We start from the raw sequence: 23,414 nt of genomic DNA, 5'->3' as shown, positions 1-23,414 counted from the left end.
TGGAGAACCAGTTAGTGGGGCACCAACAGAGGCAGGGAGAGAGTTGAGGGCTCTTGGGATAATCCTGGTGGGGAGTTTCTGCAGCCATTAAATCGGGGTTGATGAAGTGGCTGATAGGATGACCTTGGGGAGGGGAGGGAGAGCTGCATAAAACGACTTCCCAATTCCGGTCTCGGTCTCGGTGGATGGGAGCAGGAGCCGGGTCCCCAGACCGGAGCAGCACAGGAGGACGATCACATTGGGTGCGGGGGCGAAGAGCTCAGCTTTGCGTTGAACTCTGGAAACATCAACAGTTGAAGGAAGGGAGGTGGAATCTGAGAGTAGCAGCCAGAGAAATGGGAACGTAACTCGGAGAATGGGAGTCACAGACGCCCAGGGAGCAGAACATTTCTAGGAGGGAGTCTGGAAAGGAGTCCACAGTAGGACGTGAGTTGAAAGCTGTCAATCGTTTTTGGCCTCGGGCAAGTCCGAGGTACCTTCAGCCCAGACCAGGTGGAGGCCAGACGGCCGGCCGGCCGGGGCTGCCCAGGGGCCCGGGGAGCCGGGCAGGGAGGAGGTGGGCTCTCTGGAAGACCAGGATAGATACAGACCCCACAGGCGCTCGGACAGGGTGGGTGGACACCTGGCCTCTGGGTTCCGGAGGAAGAGACTTGAGCGGGCCTTAGTTGGCAATGCATTAGCAATGTCTTCTGAAGTTATAATTGGGTTTATTTCTGCCTGAATTTTGATTACAATGGTGAATAGGGATTATAAATTAACTATAATAGAAAGAGTGACACTGACAAGGAAGAAAATATTGCCCGTGCCACTTGTCAAAAATACACCCATTTGGAGCCCACAGGGAGGGGGCGAGGGGCCGCTGAGTCGGGGGATTCGCTGACCCTGGACCACACCCACCTCGCTCGCCGGCTTCCTGCTGCTTTGGGGCTCCCCCGCCCTCCGGGGGCGTGGCCACCGGCGGCCCCGCCCTGCCGCCAGCTGCCACGTGACCTGTCAGTTTGAGGAGAGGGAGGAAAATGGCCGCCGGGTTTGGTGAGGGCGAAGCGCTGGAAGCCGCCGTCTCTCCCTTTCCCGTCTTCTGACTGCGCCTGCGGCAAAGCAGGCCCTTTCTATTCGAGCTGCGCGCGCGGTCCTTAGGCCGGATTGTGAGACGGTCAGTGCGATGGTCGGCCTCGAGGGATGACGGGGAGAGGAGGTGGGGGCGAGGCCCAGCGGGGAGGGGGCGAGGCCGGGAGCCTGGCTGGGCAAGGCCGAGTGTGGAGGGCCCGCGGCCTGGTGAGGAGCGGGTGAGGCCGGGTGTGGGGGCCCGCGGCCGGGTGAGGAGGGGGTGGCTGGGGAGGGGGCGAGGCCGAGTGTTGGCGGGGCGGCGGCCGGAGGGGGAGGGGGTGAGGCCAGGTGTGGCAGGGCCGCGGCCCAGCGGGGAGAGGGCGAGGTAGGGTGTGGGGGCCCGCGGCTGGGCGCCTGGGGAGCTCGAGGTCTGGCTTTTCGGAGAGGCCGCGCTAGCTGGAGCGGCGGGAAGTTCTCAGACTTGGAGTCTCCCGTGGTCAGTCTGTCAGCCGGCGGAGAGGTGCTTGGCTTGGGGGGTGGGGCGGGGTGGGATGGTGTGGGGGTGGGGAGGAAGGGCCTCAGTGAAACTTTGTTTTCTTTTGTGTGGCCTCCGTTGGCACAGCCTCCATCTCGGGACCCGCCTTAGTTGGTACCCTTAAGGCAGGTGTTCCAGGTTTCTTTCCCCAGGCCTCCAAGGGCGAGGTGGTTAGTTTTCTTCCTTTGCTTTCTTATCGGGCTTCATTTCTCCATTGCCCTGTGCAGGCCTTTAAGTGCCTGGCAAAATATCAGCAAGGCGTTGATTACGATGCTTCCATGATTTATTTATAGGGAAACGATTTGTCAGCCAGCAATATTGGATTATTTTTCTTTCAAGTTGTTTTGACATAGAGAAAGGTTTAAACCAATGAAGAATATTTTCTTATTAATAACTGTTTATGGAAGCATCTCTTTAGCCGCTAGGGGCGCTGGCTAAAAATGTAGTTTTCCTAGCCTTACCCTCAGAAATTCCCATTCAGCTGGCCTGGGGTGTGGCTCTGGAATCACTCCTTCCGATTCCAAGGGGGTGATTCTGATGTTTTGTCATCGCCCACGCTTTGACAACACTGAGGACTGAACATCTAAAAATGTTTAAAGCACCTTCGGGAGCTGATGGAGAGCCAAGGGGGAGAAATGCTGCGGCCAGGTTGTGTTCTTTGTTCTCTAGCTTTAGTCGCATGGAGACTCTCATCAGAATCATTTTGGGGTGCTTGTTAAAATGTCAGTTCTGGGCCCACCCCAGATCTACCGGGTGGGATTCTTTGGCGGAGAAGCCAAGGGATATTTGTATTTGACAGACTTGCCAGGTGGCTCTGGTGCACGCAAGTTTGAGAATCCTTGTTCTACATGCTTTGTGTGAATGATCTCCAGATCTGTTTTTACAAATACTGGGTGGATTAACCAATCCAGCTTTTTTGGAGCACCTCAAATTCAGCCTGGCCAAAGCACCCCATGGCCAGAGTGGTGAGGAGGGAGGGGGCCATAACCCTGAAGAGAAAAGTCCTGACTTCCCTTTTTTGTTAATGGGTACACCCTCCTTCAGTCACCTATGCTTGGCGTCTTGTCATCCTTTTTTTGAATCTACAGTCTTAGGGTTTCTTTGATTTTTACATCCAGAATCTCTCTTCTGGGTATTTTGGTAGGTTAAAAAGTCAAATATGGGGGATTTTATATTGTTTAAGCTCATATCTGTCATTCCTTCATTCCCACCACCTGTCCCCTTTCTGAGGGTTGTTTTGGTGGTTCCCTGACTGGTGTCCAGAGTTCTAATTCTTTGTGTTTTTCTATCCTGGACCACATACACTGCTGGCAGATTAACTTTCCTAGGATCATGCCAATGTGCCATCTCCCTCTTCCTCAAAACTGTGTTTTGCTCAAAAACTGTGTTTCTCAGCTTTATCTGCCATTATGTTAGTCAGGGCTGTTTAGAAGGGAAGGAACAGAGACTTACTCTTTTACCTCAGGGAAAAGGAGATTTATAGGACTTAATGAGAATCAGCAAGAAATCAGGATCCAAGGCAGCTTCACCTTCTGCCTCTCTCTCAGGGGCCGCATTTGTTCTGTTGCTTCTCTATTCATATCTGTTAGGTTCTCTCTGCTGACTGGTTATCTCAGAACTGTATCATTTGGCACATGGCCCATAATGACTGAGTCTTTGGTTTCTGATTCTGAAGAGTTCTAAAGAGAGGAATCTCATTGGCCCGGCTTATGTTTTTGAGCATTCACATGTCCCAGATCATGTGCCCATCTCTGATAATGGCTGATTGTAGAAGACAGGGCTGTTGATGGTAGCAGAGCCTATGGGCAGGCAAAGACCTACAGAAGAGGCACGTTTAGTATTCAATTTGACAGTTATCTATGATGTTTCTACTTGGTGTATTCCTGTGATAGGTTCTGGGGATGTAAGAACAAAGGAGAGAAAGCCCTTATCCTTGAGGAAGTTACAGATCTAACCAGCCACCCTCACTTTCCAGTCTTAGTGCTTACTTTTTACTTAAACATTCCATCCATGCTATTCATTGTTCTTGGGTGTACACTACATAGTCGCTCGGCTGTCCATGTTTATCTTCACATGAGACTACCAAGGTCTAACTGTGCATGCCAGGCCAGTTCCTGACAGGGGACTACTTTTCTCTTTCTCAGCCCCAATTTTGTAGGCATTATGCCACATATAAGGTGGGTCTTGCCTCAAGAACTTGGAGTTTAGAGTTGTGGACAAGAATGAGTAAAATGGTATATGAGCAGTCAAAATTTAGGTGTATCCACAGGGTATAGAGTCTGAGAGTCAGGGCACTGGCCCAGCTTAGAGTAAGCAGCCAGTCAGTGGAGGCTTCCAGAAGAAGATAATGTTAGAGCCAATCCACAAGGATGAGTAGAAACTGTCCAGGCTTATCTGTGGAGGATGGGCATTCTAAGCTGAGGGGGCAGTAAATGCAGAGGCCTAGAAAAAAGAAAGTGTGGGGTAGCCAAGGGTTGCAAGCAGATTAGTCTGCCTGGACCTGGAAGAGTGGATGTGAGTAGGGAAGCAGCTTTGGGTCAAGGGTGGGAGGGATGGGACTGGGAGGGGAGACAGAGATGAGACTGGAATGGTAAGATGGGTCCAGATTGTGAAGGATCTGCAAATCTTCACCATCATAATCCAGAATTGTGTTTGAGTCCTGACTGCCCCGCACAGAGCAAAGCTTTTCATGGGAATTATAGAATTGAATCTTTCCAGTTGCTTTCAAAGGCTTTGAGTGTTTCAGTCTCTTGAACAACTTGTGAGCGATAAAACCATCATCTTTTGTTCTCCCAGCGTGAATTTATGGGGAACTAACAGAAGGATTTTAAAAGAAGCGTATTTTAGATCACTCTTGCTTCAGTGTGGCAACTTGATTGAGGTGGGGGACGACTGGAGAGAGGAGAATAAGTTGGGGGACTGTCACATTGATCCAGGTGAGAGATGGTACAGTAGTAATTCTTAGGACAGGTGCCTAGATTACAACAGTTTTCTCTTTTCTGGAAACAGTTCCAATACTATGTGACCTTGTAACCCCTTCCCAACCCTGTGACTATAGTAAATTGGTTCTGGTTGGCACTTGACCCAACCTGGGACTTTTGAATCTGGGAACAAAGAATAGTCTGCTTTCTCTCTTTTGAGAAACTATCTGATTTGGGACTAGATCGCTATTGGCAGCCATATTCCCATTTGTGTAGAGGAAGTTGGTCTATAATGAAAGTAGATTAAGCCAATAGAGAACGAGAATTCTGCTGGCATTTGAAGTCCAGTGGCACCCACCATTCCCACAGTGTGGTTATGGGAAATAAATCAGTATCCTTAAGATGAATTTCCTGTTTTGCTTAAGCTAGTTTAAATTTGTCTCTTGTACCCAAAGGAGTCTTGATTAGCATAGATGATGAAGACCCTAAAGTAGGGCACTGAGAGTCGGTTAGGCTGATGTGAGATTTTAGGAAATATGTTAGACAGAAAATGGTAATGGTTGTACTCTGGAGAGAGTGGTCGATGCTTTGATACAGTGGATGTGAGGATGGTGTTCAAAATGGAAGGAGTAAATTGAGCAAAGGCAGGTGTGTGGAGCAGCATGCACGTAGGGACAACTTTGACTGCGTCAGGTTCGCTGGGCTTTGGGAGGAAGTGGTGCTGGTATAAAGAGAGAAGAGTGGTAGAACCAGATCCTGGACGCCTTACTGAGGTATTAGACATGATCCTATAAGATGTGAGAACAAGTGAAGGCATTGGATATTGGTTAATAAAAATCTCTTACTGGTTTGCAGTGACAGAAGTATCATATATTTGGGGATGTGATGTACAGCATAGGAAGTACAGTCAGTAATATTGTAATAACTTTGTGTGGTGATGGATGGCAACTAGACTTAGAGGGATCAGGAGGTACACTTTGAAACTAATAGGATATTGTATGTCCATTATACTTCAGGAAAAACAAAGTATCACATTCTGGAAAATTAGGAAATAAAATTTCTAAAGAAAATAAAAATTACATTAATGCCATCACCATTTGATCTGTTTCATTTCAGTATTTAAAAATGTATATATTTATAATAGTTGAGCTGCTGTATATGTCGTTGGGTTTTTTTTTAGTTAATTTTTTCTGCCACAGAATATATCACAAGCATTTTTTTTGGTCAATAATAATTTTTTGAAACATTTGGTGACTGTATATTATTCCACTGTGTGAACATAACTTACGTTATCTCCCATCTCTAAGTTCCTTGTTCTTATGAATAAAATTGTGTTGTATTTAAAATCTTTGTCCATGTTTCCTGTGTTTTTAGAATTGATACCTAGGAGTGAAGTTACTGGAGCAAGTAACATAACTTTTTTTTTGAGGATTTTTGAAAAATAGGTATTATTGAGGTACAATTTACATCAATATTATTTACCTTTTTTACTGTCCAGTTTTGAATTTTGACAAATGCATATAATCATGTAAATACCACCACAAGCAGAATATAGAGCAGTCCCAGAACTTCCCCAATTCTCTTGCACCTAATGTAGTCCCCTCATTCTCCTCCTTTAGACTGACAACCTCTGATCTGTTTTCTGTCCATATAGTTTTCCTTTTCCAGAATGTCATATAAATGGAATCATATGGTGGAATAGTTTCTGTCTTCTGGTCCCCAGAGATACACTTCCACCCCATGTGCAAAACACATCACCCTATCCCAAGGCCCTCCAAAGTGTCAGCTCATTAAAGCATTCACTCAAAGTTCAAAATCTCATTTGAATCTCATCAGTTCTCAAGTTCTAAATCTAAATCAGATATGAGTGAGGCTCTGGGTAGAGTCCCATCTTGAGGCACGATTCCTATCCATCTGTGAACCTGTGGAACTTGAGAAATAAGTCATATGCTATAAAATACAATGAGGGGACAAACTTGGGATACCAGTAATTGACATTGCTCAAGAAGGGGGAAAATGGAAGGAAAAAAGATGTCACCAGCCTCAAGTAATTTTATTCTCTTAGAGCAAAAATTTTTAATTTTGGTGAACTCTGATTTATCACTTTACTTTTTTTGAGGACCATGCTTTTCGTGTTATATCAAATAAATCTTTGCTTAATCCAAAATAGTATATATTATCTTCCAAAAGTTTTGTGCTTTTAGATATTTATGTCAATTTTAGTATATGTATTTTATGCAAGGTATGCATTGAGATTTGTTTATTTGCATTTCAATGTCCAGTTGGGTAAAACAACATGCCTGCTTTTTTTGAATTTACATTCTAGTAGTGGTAGATGGACAATAAACACACAATATGATATATTTGCAATGGTGGTTAAGTGCCACAGATAACATAAAGCAGAGCAGGGGCGTGGGAGTGTGGGGGCCGCTACAGAGGATGTGTGAGGTTATTACTATATTACATCACAGGGTCAGGTTAGAATTTCCTAATCAGGTGAGTGAAGGAAGTGAGGGAGGGGGCCATGTGCATTTCTGGTGGAAGAGATTTAGGTAGACAGAATCCCTGGGGTGGCACAGCGCTTGGCATGTTCAAGCCGTGAAATGGGTAAGGGGGAGTGGTAGGAGATGAGGTCAGTTAGAGTCATCGAGACCAAGGTAACACATGTGATTTGAATTCTTTGAGACGCCATTGGAGGGCTTTGAGCAAGGAAGGATGGAATCTGACTCAGTGCTACTCCAGGCAGGCTTCTTCAGGCAGCAGCTGAAGTGGTAGCATCTCCTGGGAGCTTATTAAAGAATCAGACTCGGGCTGTACCCATACCTACTGAATCAGAATCTCTGAGGGTAAGGCCCAGGCATCTGTTTTACAAGGTCTCTAGGTGATTCTGATGCATATTATGGTTTAAGAAGCTCTGGTCAGACTTAGGTTTTCAGAAGATCACTGTGGTGGCTTGTGGAGGATAGACTGTGGGGAAGAGCAGTTGGGATCTAGATGAGAACTCACAGTGGCTTGGGCCAAGGTGGTTGTGATGGAGGTGGTGAGTAGTAGTTAGATGTTAAATATGTTTTATAGGTGAAGCCAAAAGGATTCTCTAATAGATTGAATGTAGAGTGTCGAGGACGAGGTAAGTCATGGATAATTCCATGGAAGAATGGAGCTGGAGCTGCCATTTACAGAGATGAAGGAACAGTGAAGCACTTTCTTCTGTTTAGGGGTGGTGATGAGGATGGCTTGGGGGATGCATCTGGGATTTGGATGAGTTAAGATTGAGAGGTGTGTGAGTCATGGGAAGGGAGGGGTGGGCATTTTGACAGCTGAACTATGGGGCCTTGTTTTTACTCCTGCCAGTGGAGGTGTGTTTGTACAAGTGTAAGGTTAAAAAGGATAATATAGTTAGTAGTAAATTATTTTTTTTCTAATCACAAATTATGTGTTATTTAATCTGCTTTTAACAGGTATTGGAATAAAGATAACTACAGCTTTCTGTGAAGATGTCAGTTCTGATATCACAGAGTGTAATAAATTACGTAGAGGAAGAAAACATTCCTGCCCTGAAAGCTCTTCTTGAAAAATGCAAAGATGTAGATGAGAGAAATGAGGTAAGACCAAGTTTCCTTTCTTTTTCTTTTTTTCACGCCCAGTGTGGGGCTTGAACTCACGACCCTGGGATCAAGAGTCGGATGCTCTACTAACTGAGCCAACCAGACACCCCCTAAGACCATGTTTCTAAAATTAAATTCTTTACACGAATATTTGTTGACTACCAACTACTGTGTACAAGGCATTGTGCTAAGCATACAGGTGAGTATGAAATATAAAGTTCTTAGGCTTGGTAAGATTGTTAAAAGTACTTCAAATTCCATACTTTTGGAATACATTTGAACTCATATACATGATTAAGTATGGAGTTTAGATTTATGATTGACTCTTTTTTTTTTTTTAGATGGAATAATCAATATTTGGGAAGTTTGATGACTAAAGTCTGAAGTGTTTCTAGGAAGTTTTAGAGAGCTTCTAGACCCAGTCTTCTTAGAAATAGATTAGACAAAATTTTTAAAATATTTTCTTTAATGGAAACTTAGTTCTCTTTCTGAGTTATTCATTCCACACACTTAGGGATTTTAAACAGACTGCATCTTTTTTTAAAAAAATTTTTCATTGTTATGTTAATCACCATACATTACATCATTAGTTTTTGATGTAGTGTTCCATGATTCATTGTTTGTGTATAACACCCAGTGCTCCATGCAGAACATGCCCTCTTTAATACCCATCACCGGGCTAACCCATCCTCCCACCCCCCTCCCCTCTAGAACCCTCAGTTTGTTTTTCAGAGTCCATCGTCTCTCATGGTTCGTCTTCCCTTCTGATTTCCCCCCCTTCATTCTTCGCCTAAACAGACTGCATCTTTAAGAGACAGTTAAATAGGTTGTGGGTTTTGTTTAATAAGATAGGGAAGTATATATTTACCATTTTTTAAAAAAGATTTTATTTATTTATTTGACAGAGAAAGAGATAGTGAGAGCAGGAACACAAGCAGGGGGAATGGGAGAGGGAGAAGCAGGCTTCCCGCCGAGCAGGGAGCCCGATGTGGGACTCGATCCCAGGACCCTGACCTGACCTGAAGGCAGACTCTTAATGACTGAGCCACCCAGGGGCCCCCATATATTTACCATTTTCATTAACTTCTATTAGATATTTCTGTTCAACAATACAAATAAGTAAACTATTGATTTTATTTCATCATGAAGCACCACAGTACAGCATTTTAGGGATTAAAAAACTTTTAGTATGAATTATTTAAGTGCCAAAGTTTGTATTTATTTTATAAAATTTAAGAAAAATAAAACTTAAGCTGAGCCTGACTGGCTCCGCTTGAAGAGCATGTGACCATGGTCTTCTGATTGTGAGTTCGAGCCCCACATTGGGTGTAGAGATTACTTAAAAATAAAGAAATAAATTAACTTAAGAAAAAAACAAAACTTTCTTAAAACTGTATTTTCAATGTAGTATAATTTTTTTGCCAGTGAATAAGGTGAATGAGGATTGATACATGTATATGTATGTCTGTATGTGTGTACATGTATGTATCTGTGTGTGTAGACATGTAAAGAGTTTCATTTTTTTTGTTATGGGGACAAAATATAAAATTTATCATCTGAACCATTTCATTTGTGTTCACTTGTGTGACTAATTCATAATGTTGTGAAATATTCCAGAACTTTTTCAAATCTAAAACTTCATACCTATAAAACAGCAACTCCCTATTTCTTTCTCTCTCCAGCTCCTGGTAACTATTCTTCTACTTTCTGTTTCTATGAATTTGACTACTCTCAGTACCTCATATAAGTGGAATCTTACAGTATTTGTCTTTGTGATGGCTGATTTCACTTAGCATAATATCCTTAAGGTTCAATCATGTTGTAGCATGTGACAAGATTTCTTTCCTTTTTATTTTATTTAAAGATTTTATTTTATTTATTTGAGAGAGAGAAAACGAACGAATGAGCAGTGGGGAAGGGCAGAGGCAGAGGGAGAAGCAGACTCCCCACTGAGCAGGGAGCCTGATGCGGGGTTTTACCCCAGGACCCTGGGATCATGACCTGAGCTGAAGGTAGATGCTTAACCGACTGAGCCACCCAGGTGCTCTGATTTCTTTCTTTTTTAAAGCTAAATACGATTCCATTGAATTTTGCTTATGCATTTATCTGTTGATGGACAGTTGGGCTTTTTTCTTCCTCTTGTCTGTTGTGAATAGTGCTGCTATGAACATGAATATGCAAATATTGTAAATGTTTTTAAAGTTGTGGAATCAGCAATTACTACTTTATGATTATGATTATTATTTTTGACATAAGGTACCTAATTTCATTAAATGTTAATTGTTGTAAGGAAATCTTAACATAAAATTTTGTTATTTTGTCATTGCAATAACCTTATGATAGTTAATGATTTTATTGAATCAGCTCATTTAATTTGCATAGCAACTCTTTAAAGAATAATGCTTTTATTTATCTTGATTTACAGGTAAATGGCTTAATCCCTTAGTTTCTTATCCCAGATATTAATGCTAGAACCCAGATTTGAACTCTGTTCTGTTTTATTTCAAGCTATAATCTGTTTATGCTCAGTTGCCATTCTTTGAGTTTTCAGAATAAGTTCATCTAATGATATGCCGATATTTTCAGTGTTTCTATATTGAACACAATATGTTTTGGTTAGGTAACTCTTCTGTGATTATGTGTTGTCAATAATTGTTTTAAATAGATAAGAGAGAAAATTTGTAATTGGAGATTGTTCATTGTTATAAAGAGTTATTTACAAAAGTAGTCATTTTATTAGCATATATTAGCATATTTGGAATAATAAAATGATATTTTAAAAAGATTAAATTTTACTTCATAGACATTTTCTATGGGAATACTGAGAAAATAGCTTCACTTAGGAGAAATATAGCACATCAATAAGCACAAAAGTATATTAATCTTATTCCCATAAAGAATGAAGTATATTTGGTATAGAGTTTCACTAGATATCATGCATGAGGTAGCATTTAACTGATATTAATGGTATTTATTTTTAAATTTTTAGTATTAATTTATTTATTTAGAGAGCACACATTTGGAGGGAGGTGAAGAGGGAGAGGGAGAGGGATAATCTCAAGTAGATGCTGTGCTGAGTGTGGAGCCCGATGAGGGGCTTGATCTCACAACCCTGAGATCATGACCTGAGGCGAAATCATGAGTCAGCTGCTTAACCACATGAGCCACCCAGGCACCCCAGATATTGATGGTAATTATATCTAGTTTAGTATTGCATCAGTTGAAATTGGAGTTTTAAAATAATGATTTGAAACAACCTGGATTTTTCAATTATGGCTCAATGTGAGGGTTGGAGAGAAAGTAGCTTTCTCAAGGCCTTTTTTGGCATTTTGCTTACAGCTTCTGATAAAATTTAAACTTTATAGAATTCTGTAAAGTTGTGTGGATTGTGTGGATTTTCTTCTCTTCTTTCTTGCCCTTTAAAGTATTTAATTACTTAATGTGTTTTGTTTATCAGTTTTGAAAAGGTCTCTTAAAGATTACATCAATAAAACAAAATAAAATAATGTGGGGAAAATTGCCATACTGTGTTTAGCATACAATTGGCTGTCATCAGTAAATGCTAATTTCTTGTCTTCTTTTCTCTCTGCTTTATTTGTAAACTAGGTAGCTCGTGGCCTGTGAATATTCTCAATAATGGCAGATCTTTGCCCTTTGTAGAGAAGTGAAGACTTTCTTTTTCTTTTTCTTTTTCTTTTTCCTTTCCCTTCCCCTTCCCCTTCCCTTTTAGAAAAGAACAGAAAGTTACTCTCAGCTCTTCTTGGTACAAGATTATAGTGCTGAAGTGGGAGTCTAAATTTAAGGGGTGCATTTTGTTATGTGCTTAGAAAAAGGCTCTGAGGGACATTTCAAAGGGAAATTTAAAAATGTTTTAATTTCACTAAAATTATTGGAAGAAGTATACATTCTCCAAAGGTTTGCTTTAAAGGGCAATGGTTATTGAGGTCTAGTACATCTAAATAAATAGAAGTAGGACTACCTAGGAATTGGGAAGAGCAAAGAGATGCTGAATAGGAAATATTTTTGCATTGTAGTCTTCTGGGAAGCTGAGATAAGTATGGGACCTGTTGGGGAAACTTCAGTTGGTGCAGTGTTTGTTCTAATGTGTTTTGGCTTGAGGTTATTACAAGTGGAGTAGGGTTACATGAAGTATGTCATTCTGTGTATTTTGGGAAGCAATGGACTTGGGGTTTACTGGGATGTGTGGGATTAGGTATGGAAGGGGCCTTTAGTGATTCATTTTGAAGCAGAAAAATAAAGTTGTCATGGCTGTTTCTAAGTTACTCTGTCTCCAGAAGTGTAGTTACAAGATTGGTTAAGCAAGAACTAGTAGAATAAATAAATGTTTTGTTATAAGGCCTAGCTTATAAGGTAACTTTTCTTCTATCTTTGAAAATTTAATACAACTTCATGGTAACCTTTTTTGAAAATTATTTATCTTTTTGATTAGTGTAACTAAAAAAGGTGTATCAGTTGAGAATTACTTTGGATTGCATGTAATAGCTCCTAAAACAGTGTCTTAATCAAAGTAAGGTCTTACTTTTCTCACATGATGACAAGCTGGAGGAACCATTCCAAGGTTGTTAGGATGGCTTCACGATATCTTCCCAGGCTCCTTCTTCCCATCTCTCCACTCCTCACTGAGTGCTGGTGACTGCATATCAGCCATCTTGCTACAACTCCAGCACTGTGTCCACATATGGGGCAAGAAGAAGGAAAAACACATGCCGGCTGAGCTAGTCTAATTACCGAGCTATTCTGGGAGACTTAACTAGAGCAGTATCATGGGATTATTTCCAGCTGCAAGTGAAGCTGAACAATGTGGATTTTTTTTAGCTGAGCACATTGCTACGCCTAAACAAAATCCTGTCACTCTGGGTACTGGAGAGACAAATAATAGTTTTTGCGAGAGAAACTAATGACTATTCAAGTCTTTCATCTGGCTTGTTTCTAGTTAATCAAATTTATACCATCTTTCTTATTTGTGTTATAGGTATTTATGCACATCTATGTTATTTTTTCCCTCATACTTTAGAAGCACCTATCTCTGTGAACAATCTGAAATGTGACTGTGACCCCAGAAAGTAAACAGAAAACTTCTGAGTCTCTGGAATTACTAATCTGAAAACTCTGATGTAAAATTAATATATCCTTAGGGCCATGGATTCCGGATTAATTGGCTTTAATTTATGTATTATACCAATGACTTTGTTATCTCACTTTTTATCTCAGTCCATTAGAATGGAGAAGGATGCTATAGAAAGTTTGTCAAAGAGGTGTTAGAGCTGACAGAGGCAAGCTTGGTGTAATAATTGATGTCTGTAGTTATGACTCAATTGTAAACATGTTTAAGGTAATCTGTTTAACAAGTAGTAAGTAATGTGTGCATTGCTTTTTAAAATAATGGTTATCATAAAATATATAATCAAATTTAATGTTTAAAGGATAAACTTTTTCACCTGGAAAATCTATTTGTGCATAATACCTCATTCCCTAATGACTGGTTGAATGATGTATAATTTAGTATCCATTGTTATATAAGAATGTTTCTATTTAATGTGATTTACTTTTGTACTTTGTTTTAATGAGTATTTGTGTTTAACTCTTTACTTGTATTATTCTTATAAAAGCATCTGTTGTACTTTGTCAGTTATTATAATTATTTGCTTTTTTATATGTTGCCACCGACAGATTTTTTTAATTCTTTGAGCCTTTGCTCTCTCATTTACTCAACAAATATTTGAGTACCTGTGTGACAGTCACTGTCCTTCACACTGGCAATACAGTATTATTATTATTATATTATTACTATTTTTGCATTTACACTTATGTTTATTTTTTTCATACAGTGTAATATTATTTTCAGATGTACAATTTAGTGATTCAGCACTTCCATATAATACCTGGTGCTCATCATGACAAGCGTACTCCTTGATCCCAGTCACCTTTTTAACCCATCCCCCACCCATCTCCCCTCTGTTAACCATCAGTTTGTTCTCTATATTTAAGAGTCTTTTTCTTGGTTTGCCTCTCTTTTTTGGGGAAAACAGTACTAAATTTAAAAAAAAAAACAGACATGCTTCTCACCCTCATGGAGTTTAGAGCCTTTAGGAGAAATGAACAATAATCAGTTGTTAATCACACAAATATAAGTAATTACAAACAAGGATTAGTATAGTAAAAGAATATTAGAGGGGGTTAGTTAGGCTTCTTTGAAGGGTTGATGTTTGACCCAAGAACTGAAGGATGGGTGGCAGTTAATTGGGTGGGACAGAGGGAAAACTTTGTGTGAGTGTCCAGAGATGGGAAAGAGCTTAAGGGTATGTTGGTGAGGAGGAAATGGCATGGAGTAAGTTTTGAGGTAGTCCTGCCATGGCCACTGTAAGTATTTTGGTTCTGATCCAAAAGAGCAATAGAAAACCACTGAGGATTTTAGGCAGAGAAACTATGCCATATTAGCATTTTAAAAAATCACAGATATTTTCCACCACACTGATATACACATAATAAGTAGATGCTTAAAAAAATATTTGTCTAATTGAACTTTATTTTTGGTGTAAATTTTTTCTCATATACCTTACTAAATCTTTAGTACTATCACTGTTAGCCCAGTGCTGCTCATCTGTTTCATACCATGGCACTTACAGAAGATGACCATGTGTGTATTATCGTACTTGGGGTAGGTGAGTCTTGCTGCTGGAGGGAACCCATCCCAGACCTGGCTGCCCGGGTCCTGCTGCACTGTCTCAGAGCTCAGGAAGTACTGTCTCTTACTACTGTGGCTCATTCTAGGCACGTAGGCTGGGCAAGTGTGTAATTAGAAGAAGCTTTAGTTTAATGAGTTAAGGTTTTAAGGGAGGTCTTAAAAAACTATATATATATTATATATAGCACGTATATTGTTTTTATTTATTGTTTTACTTTCCTCCCTCTTGTCCTGATGAACATCTTATATATACAGTTAAAATCATGTTCTATATCATATTTTATCTGGTATAGTTAGAAAATTTTGTTATTTTTTTGAATGTTTATGCAGCTTTATTTACAACCAAACACCAGAAGCTAACAAAATGCTTTTCAATAAATGAATGGACAAATAAACTGGTACATCCATATTCTGACAACCCAGAATGCAGTTGTGATCCACTAGTCAGAATGGAAGCTTATGGATGGATCACTAATTTTAGGCAATATGCACCTTTTTAAAAAAAAATTTTTTTTATTATGTTGTTAATCACCATACATTACATCATTAGTTTTTGATGTAGTGTTCCATGATTCATTGTTTGCGTATAACACCCAGTGCTCCATGCAGTACGTGCCCTCCTTAATACCCATCACCGGGCTAACCCACCCCCCACCCCCCTCCCCTCTAAAACCCTCAGTTTGTTTCTCAGAGTCCATAGTCTCTCATGGTTCGTCTCCCCCTCCGATTTCCCCCCCTTCATTCTTCCTTCCTGCTATCTTCTTTTTTTTCTTAACATATAATGTATTATAGATATGCTAAGATTTTTATATATATTGTGGTAATTACTTTTCAGAGCCTAGTATTCATGTTTACTTATTTTGAATGAAATTGTAGTGCCAAAACCAGACTAATAATGCTGTAGTAAAAAAATGTTTCAGGGACGCCTGGGTGGCTCAGTCAGTTGAGTGTCTGCCTTCGGCTCAGGTCATGATCCGGGGGTTCTGGGATCGGGTACCACATCAGGCTCCTTGTTCAGCAGGGAGCCTTCTTCTCCCTCTGCCTGCTGCTTCCCCTGCTTGTGCTCTCTCTCCCTCTCTCTCTTTCTGACAAATAAATAAAATCTTTAAAAAATTTTTTTCTTTTTCTCTTTGACTTCTATATTATTAGCAAACTGAAAACTTAAGATTTCAAACGTGTTTCTAAATTTAAGAAATTCTGTAAACAATGTTTAACATACTGTTGTGAAAACATGACTGTGGTATGTTTAACTGTGGCATTTCATAAAGCCCTCTGTGTCTCTTATATTCCCTAGTGTGGCCAGACCCCATTGATGATAGCCGCTGAGCAAGGCAATCTGGAAATAGTGAAAGAGTTAATTAAGAATGGAGCTAATTGCAATCTGGAAGATTTGGTATATATTAAAATAATCTACTTATTTTTTGTCTTTTTCTTTTCCTTAACTTTGCTCTTTGTTTTTAAGAAGTGATTCAAAATTAGTAGATTACAATTGTTCTTTCAGATCTATCTTAACTTTGACTAATAATATGCTAAGTCAGTTTTTTATTTATTTATTTATTTATTTTTATTTTATTTTTTTAAAGATTTTATTTATTTATTTGACATAGAGAGACACAGCGAGAGAGGGAACACAAGCAGGGGGAGTGGGAGAGGGAGAAGTAGACTCCCTGCTGAGCAGGGAGCCCGATGCGGGGCTCGATCCCAGGACCCTGGGATCATGACCTGAGCCGAAGGCAGACGCTTAATGACTGAGCCACCCAGGCGCCCCTCAAGTCAGTGTTTTACTTGGTAAATATGTCTGAGACCATGCACCCCTGGCTGCTAAGCACCATGGCGGACAGGGCTAGAAAGGTAACAGCTTTATTTTGAGCAGGGGGCAAAGACGCTAAGTCAGTTTTTTAAAGGCGTGATGCAGGAGAGAAATTTTTACTTTAAATGAAAGGTCTCAGCTCTTCATGTTTTTTGTATATAGATGGCACTGGCTGAATAGAAGCACATATACTTGGATACTTGTAGCCTTTATTTAAAAATAAAGGACAGTAGTTTTTTCTTTATCACGTAGTTTCTAAATTTATCATATGGGATTGCCTTAGTTTAATAGCCTATGAATGTGCTCTTAAATCTGATGACAGGCTCTTTAATTTCAATTTATTGTAATGGTTGCCAGCCACAAGGATTAGCTTTAAGGTTTTGATAGTCATCTTTTCTTTTTTTAAAAAAAACACAGTATATGATTAGGCGTCCAGTGAAGAGACTGACCAAGCAGTTGTGAAAGCATTTTGGCACCACTGCCTCATGCACAGATATGTTCTTAACAGAGCTCATGCTGCAGTGTTATTTTAGAGTAGTTCAGAGTGGGTCAAATCATGTCAGTTTGGTATGATCATTTGGTATGTAAACTCAAATTTATTTTTCCTCACTTTGGATTGTTATTTTTGGTTTTGAAATGATAACATTGGTGACTGTGTGTTCAAGGATAACTGGACAGCGCTTATATCAGCATCAAAAGAAGGGCACGTGCACATTGTGGAAGAACTGCTTAAATGTGGGGTCAACTTGGAGCACCGTGATATGGTATGTACGTTGGTTATGATATGTTGTTTAATTAGCTGGAATCTTACTAACAGTAATAGGTATGTCTGGAACATTTTATTTTTGTGTGTGGGGGTTATATTATAATCTTTTAGGATTTGGGGCTGGGCGTTGAAACAACTCTCAAGAATGTGTGAAAACCCAGGGGATATAATGACCGTTTTAGAATATTCTTAGTCATCATTTTCAGTTTGTTTCAGAGTTTAAAATTCTGAAATATTAACTAAAAACAACTCATTAACTTTCAGTATATCAATGCTTTAAAACTTATATGAGAGAATGGTTTCCTTGAAGAGGAACTTTAAGAGGGACAGTATAGTTTTAAAAATATTTTCAGTTGTTTAAAGTTATAATTTTCAGAATAATATTTATAAATTTATTTAAAAAATGTTAATTGTGTTCAGGCATGAGCACATTACTAGTCTATACACATTACAAGTTTAACAAAATATGACCCTTAATTATCTTAGCTCTTATTTGCTCCTGGCATCTGCTTAAGACATAAAGATGAAGAAAGAGATCATTTCTAGCTTATTTATTCTGTGAAATATTCAGCCTTTTCCAAAGTTAATTTTAACAGTGGAAGAGAGGAAGGAATTGATCTGCCTTGACGTGTAAAATATGTACTACCTTGCTGATAATGAAGTGCAGGCGGTCTGAGTTTTTAAGAAACTGCAGCATTCTACCATCTTGTACTTACTATTATATTATAATTATAATTTACACAGTATGTTTACCTCTATAATCTTAAATGTATTCTCAAACTTAATGAAGTAGGTGGCATACTTATTTTTATAGGAAGATACAGAACTATTTATATTCTACTTATTTCTGAAAAGAAGTTAAAGTATATTGCTCTAAAAGTTTAGGGAGAGAAGATCATGATGTACTCAGTAACCTAGGCAGAGGATGGGTTGGTATGGCAGGCGAGAGTAAAATGTGGTGTTCTCATGCCGGGATATAAAGTAGAAAGGAAATGTGTGGAGGTTATTAAAGGCCCCAAACCAGTTAATCAGATGAATTAATATTAGGTACCTATTCTATGCCTGGTCTCTTTATGTGCTTTAGCTTCTCTATGCTTAGTTGACTTCTCAGAACAATCCTCTGGGCTAGGGATACATTTTGTTCTCAATGTATATAGTTCAGGAAATTGAAACTGGAGGAAGTGCCCTTTGCCCAAAGCAGTCAGGCTGAGTTTTGAACCCAGGTCTGCCTTACTACAAAGGTTTTCTCCTCTATTGCTCTTCCACATATATTAATAGGGAGTTAGGAACTATAAAGGACACATTATGAATGTGTCAGACTTAGGAAGATTTGTACAAAATGATCTTAAGCTTTTTTAGTTTTCCATATGTTTCTTTATTTCCCCTAAGTAATTACCACAGCATCTTTTAACATATTTACAGGGTCTTAATGTTTGGCTTTAAAACACCACAATTGGGGAAACTGAGGGCTGTGTCTCCCTGAATAGTTAGTGTTGAGGGACCCTAACCTCAACGGACTGGGTGGTGGTAGTAACTGCTGAGCTGTGAGGGAAGGCAGAGTCCCTGGGACTTGTGTAGGGGAGGAGAGTGCCCGCCAGGGTTTGTCTTTGGGTTCAGTAAGAGCCAGGATATAACATCTCAAAGTCTAGTGAGGATTTTTTTTTTTTTTTTTTAATGTAAGGATTTTTTTCTTAAGGGGACCTTTGTGGGCACTAAACTAATGGTATTCATTTCTAACCTTTTCATTTTGCAAATTCGGGCGTAGTTTTCTCCTAAATTCTTGTGTAGGGTGACATTATACAAATTAAAAAGAGAGCATGATATTAAAACAATTCTGGGCAGGCATTTTAAAGATTAAAATGTGGTGTATTTAAGATTTGACTAAATGCTAAGCTCTATAATTTGACCTAAATAAATTGTCAGCCTTTCCTTGGCTTTCATGACCTTGACCTTTTGAAGATTGCTCCTCTGGCATTTTTGTTTTTTATTTTTTTATTTTAGTTTTTTAAAGATTTTATTTATTAGAGAGAGAGAGAGAATGAGTGCATGAGAGCAGGGGGAGGGGCAGAAGGAGAAGGAGAAGCAGACTCCCCACTAAGCAGGGAGCCTGACTCAGGGTTTGATCCCAGGACCCTGAGATCATGACCTGAGCCTGTGGCAGAGGCTTAACCCACCCAGGCGCCCCTCCTCTGGCATTTTTAGGATGTCTCTCATTTTAGATTGATGTTTCTCATGATTAGATTGAGATTGTGCTTTGTTGGGAAGGATAGCACAGAGATGGTAGTCTCTTCTCAGCACACCACATCTAGGTACATGATAGCAAACCCGTCACTGGTAATGTTAACTTTGATCTCTTGGTATTGTCTGCCAGATTTATTCACTGTAAGATTACTGTTTCCCCCTTTGTAATTACTAAGTATTTTGGAGAAGATACTTTGAAACTATACAAATGTCCCGCTTTTGATTAAACTTTCACTCATTTATTTTAACATCTACCAATGTATCTTGCATGCAGCAGTTACTACTGTGGTGTTATAATGGTGATTTTTCTACTTCCCTCATTCCCTATACGTTGATTAATTTGAATTCTTCTGTAAGGAAGAGTTCTTTGTCTTTCCATGTCTCTCTCTATGTATTTGTATGTAGTTAGATATCTATAAATATATATAGTCTGATGAATATTTATTTTATTCTTTGGGTTATAATTTAGTTCTCTACTTACTTTCCTGCTCAGGTTGTTCCAACTTTGGCCATTGGGAGCTTCTGTGCCCTTTTGAGATGCCCTATCTTTTTTTTTAAAGCACTTCCTTACTTTCTGGCATCATATACTTCAGGCCCATGTTTATCTTGTATTTTTCCTGGCTTATTTTCCTGATTATCAGCCCTGGAATCAATCAGTTTTCCAAGGAACCATGGTTTCTTTTATCGGAAAATGGTATCGAGAAACCAATATCTTGGTTTAGGTGTTAGGTGAGCTTATTGTTACTGGGGTATCACTACTTGTAGTCCTTCTCAATGGATAGACATAGAAAATACATGTCTGTATACTAACTCTTGCATATACATGCATCTATTTCTGTATTTGTGTGTGTTTGTATTTTTTTTTTTTTAAAGAGACTGCCAACCCAATTTGTTAATAACCTTTTCCCTTTCCCTAAGTTGTAACTCTTCTCTGATGGTGACAAATCTGGCTCTGTTATCTACACAATATATTTACTTGTTTGTTCAACCCTAGTATACAAATAAAGCAGTTCCAGAATTTCTAATCAATACTCCAAGAGAAACAGATTTGCCTACTAAGTACAGTGTTTGTGTACAGTTCTTTCTCTCTTTAACATTACAGTATTCAGTCAAAATATTGCTTTCCAAAGTTACCTAGGGTTAGCTTCTAGGTAGTTACGTGATTTTGTGATTCATTTGTAATACAGTTAGATTCATTTGGCCCAGTCTGTATTGAATTTTTTCTTTCCATATTCTGGTTGATTTTTAAAACATTTGCACACAGTAAAATTCACTCTTATGGTGTATAGTTCCCGGGGTTTTGACAAGTGCATAATGTCTTATGTCTACCACCATGTCCTATACAGAGCAGTTCCATCACCTCAACAGTACACCCACCTGCTCCTTTATAATTATATCCTCCACCCACTCTTCAGCCGCTGGCCACCACTGATCTGTTTTCCCTTTCTACAACTGTGCCTTTTTCAGATCAGGGCAAATATTTTTTAATCTCCTTTTTAGTGATGATGAAAGAGACTCAGAAGGATTAAGTGATTTATATTCTCAGAACCAAATGTGGATTTAAATGCTGGTTTAAAAAAACCAAAACATTTATTTCTTCGTATAATTTGATTACATTGGTCTTTTTTACTGAATTGCATTATAGCTGAAGAGAAAATTGCTTAAAATAAAAAAGAAAAGAAAATTGCTCCTATAGTTTAGAAAATAGAATGTCATAATGTTGTTCATTCATACTTGGTGAATTCACACTGGAAATTGTGATCTGCAGATCTCTGCCTCAGTATCCTCTCATTTTTAAGAAGAGGTGCTGTAATGATCTGGGATTTACAGGATGTGTTTAATGCAGGAGTTGAGTATGATTGCTAGAATGCCTCTTTAGAAAAAGTCTAGACTCATAAAAGAATATCTAGGGACATAGAAAGTATTTTGAAGAAAAAATTTTTAAACAGCCAAAATAAATCTTGGAAATTTGAAAAATCTAACATGAATGTTCTCTATTTTAGTTTCCATGATACAGTCAAAATTTGGAGTAATTTTGGAATTAAGAGATTTGACTTATTTCAGATACTATTGTGTATTTGTCTGGGGAGCTTGGGGATTTAAAACTACATAGTAGTGCCTTCATACACAATGGTTTTATGTAGAAATAGTCAAAGAAGGAACTTCATTAATGGCATTTTGTGCTTGGAGATGACCAAAAGTTTTCTGTCCCCCCAACCCTTTTTTCCTTAGGGAGGATGGACAGCTCTTATGTGGGCATGTTATAAAGGCCGTACTGAAGTGGTAGAGTTACTTCTTTCTCATGGTGCCAATCCAAGTGTCACTGGTTTGGTAAGCGTTCACAAAAATTTCACTGTAATATGAGTGGTAAGTTCTTTAGGTAATACTTAAGGCTGATTATATTTTAGACTTCAGATTGAATAGAAATTATCTAGATGTTAATAAAAATAATAATGCAAAATGTGATGTCAAATCACAACGAGAATTTTTTTCTCAGGCTAAGCTTATTTCTCAGTTTTTATCAACAAAAAGGCAACTCTTAGAGCTTAAATGTTAATTATAACATATAACATTTCAAAAGGAGATTTTGAAATCCCTAAGTCATCTTGCCTGTATTCTGTGGGTATGCATTCTTAATCTAAACTTATTTAAAGAAAAAGGGTGTTTACCAAATATCCATACCATTTTTCTATACATTTCTTTACATGGTAATACATGCGTTACTACTCTGTTTGAGACTTGATCTCAGACTGCTGATTGAGAGATTATCCTTCTGATGGGGGACATCCTTTTATACTGTATACATATGTCAGATAATCATGTTGTACACTTTAAATATCTTGCGATTTTGTCAGTTATACCTCAATAAAGCTTCTTAAAAAAGGAGAAACTTATTCAAGTTAATAGAAGGATTATGTAAGTTAATGGAAGGATTATATTACACATTTCTCTTATTAGTCTTTCCTGTTGGCTAGATAATCATATTAAATGTATTAATCTGTAAAAATAAATGTGTTCGTAATATATATGTCTTTAAGGTTGAGTGCATTTTATTAGCTGATTATGTCTTATGAGTATTATATGTTTTTTCAAGTGGAGAATGATCCGTAACTTGGTATTTTAAAATATTACTTTGTATTACTCCCTTTACTATTTACTTTTCTTAGCAAATGTGTGTTGTAAGTATCTACCTAAAACATTTTTCTTTCCCTCGCTCCCTTGCGTTCTCCCTCCTCCCCTCCTTCTCTACCTACTTCCGCACCTCCCTGCCTCCTAGCAGTACAGTGTTTACCCAGTCATCTGGGCAGCGGGGAGAGGCCATGCAGGGATAGTGCATCTTCTACTGCGAAACGGTGCGAAAGTCAACTGCTCCGATAAGGTAGGTCAGCAGGAGCTTTCCAGGTTCCGGTCTATGTAACGTCTACTCAGTATGTCTAAATGCAAGTTTTCTCATATGACCTCATGAGACTGTGCTGGTGAATCTTCTGTTTATATATATGAATGTATTTTATATAGATAGATATCTCATAGGTGGATCCCTTACACACAGTAACTCTCCCTCCATTGTTTTTTTTTACATCACATTCATCATTCTCTGGAAAATAGATAGGGATGATTCCCTATATTCATTATTTGAAGTTTTCTGTTATAACTCTTATTTCTACCTTCAGTCCTAGCTGCTTTCTATGTATGGTTGTCAGAATGATCTTTCTAAAATTCAGGTTTAGCTTTTTTTCTCTCTCTCTCATACTTAAAATGCTGAAGACATCAATTCCTGGTATG

General features: G+C 39.0%; 1 protein-coding gene across 6 annotated transcripts in view; it reads left to right on the top strand.

The window, feature by feature from the left end:
- The first annotated feature begins 1,007 nt into the window (after positions 1-1,007).
- The window catches only part of KIDINS220 (kinase D interacting substrate 220), a 99,797-nt gene continuing 77,390 nt past the window's right edge, over positions 1,008-23,414 (top strand). For 3 of the 6 annotated variants that reach the window (XM_044918975.1, XM_021697756.2, XM_044918973.1), the window contains exons 1-5: positions 7,975-8,105; positions 16,109-16,207; positions 17,290-17,388; positions 21,864-21,962; positions 22,909-23,010. In XM_044918975.1, the coding sequence (XP_044774910.1) occupies positions 7,998-8,105; positions 16,109-16,207; positions 17,290-17,388; positions 21,864-21,962; positions 22,909-23,010 (507 nt within the window). In that variant the 5' untranslated portion in view covers positions 7,975-7,997. Of the gene's footprint in view, positions 1,154-7,961; positions 8,106-16,108; positions 16,208-17,289; positions 17,389-21,863; positions 21,963-22,908; positions 23,011-23,414 lie in introns of those variants that run through there. The other 3 variants (XM_044918974.1, XM_044918971.1, XM_044918972.1) reach the window with 2 other exon arrangements.

This window comes from Neomonachus schauinslandi, chromosome 10 (assembly GCF_002201575.2).
Source record: "Neomonachus schauinslandi chromosome 10, ASM220157v2, whole genome shotgun sequence".
NCBI classification, from domain to species: domain Eukaryota; kingdom Metazoa; phylum Chordata; class Mammalia; order Carnivora; family Phocidae; genus Neomonachus; species Neomonachus schauinslandi.
This window is presented reverse-complemented; position numbering and strand designations above follow the sequence as displayed.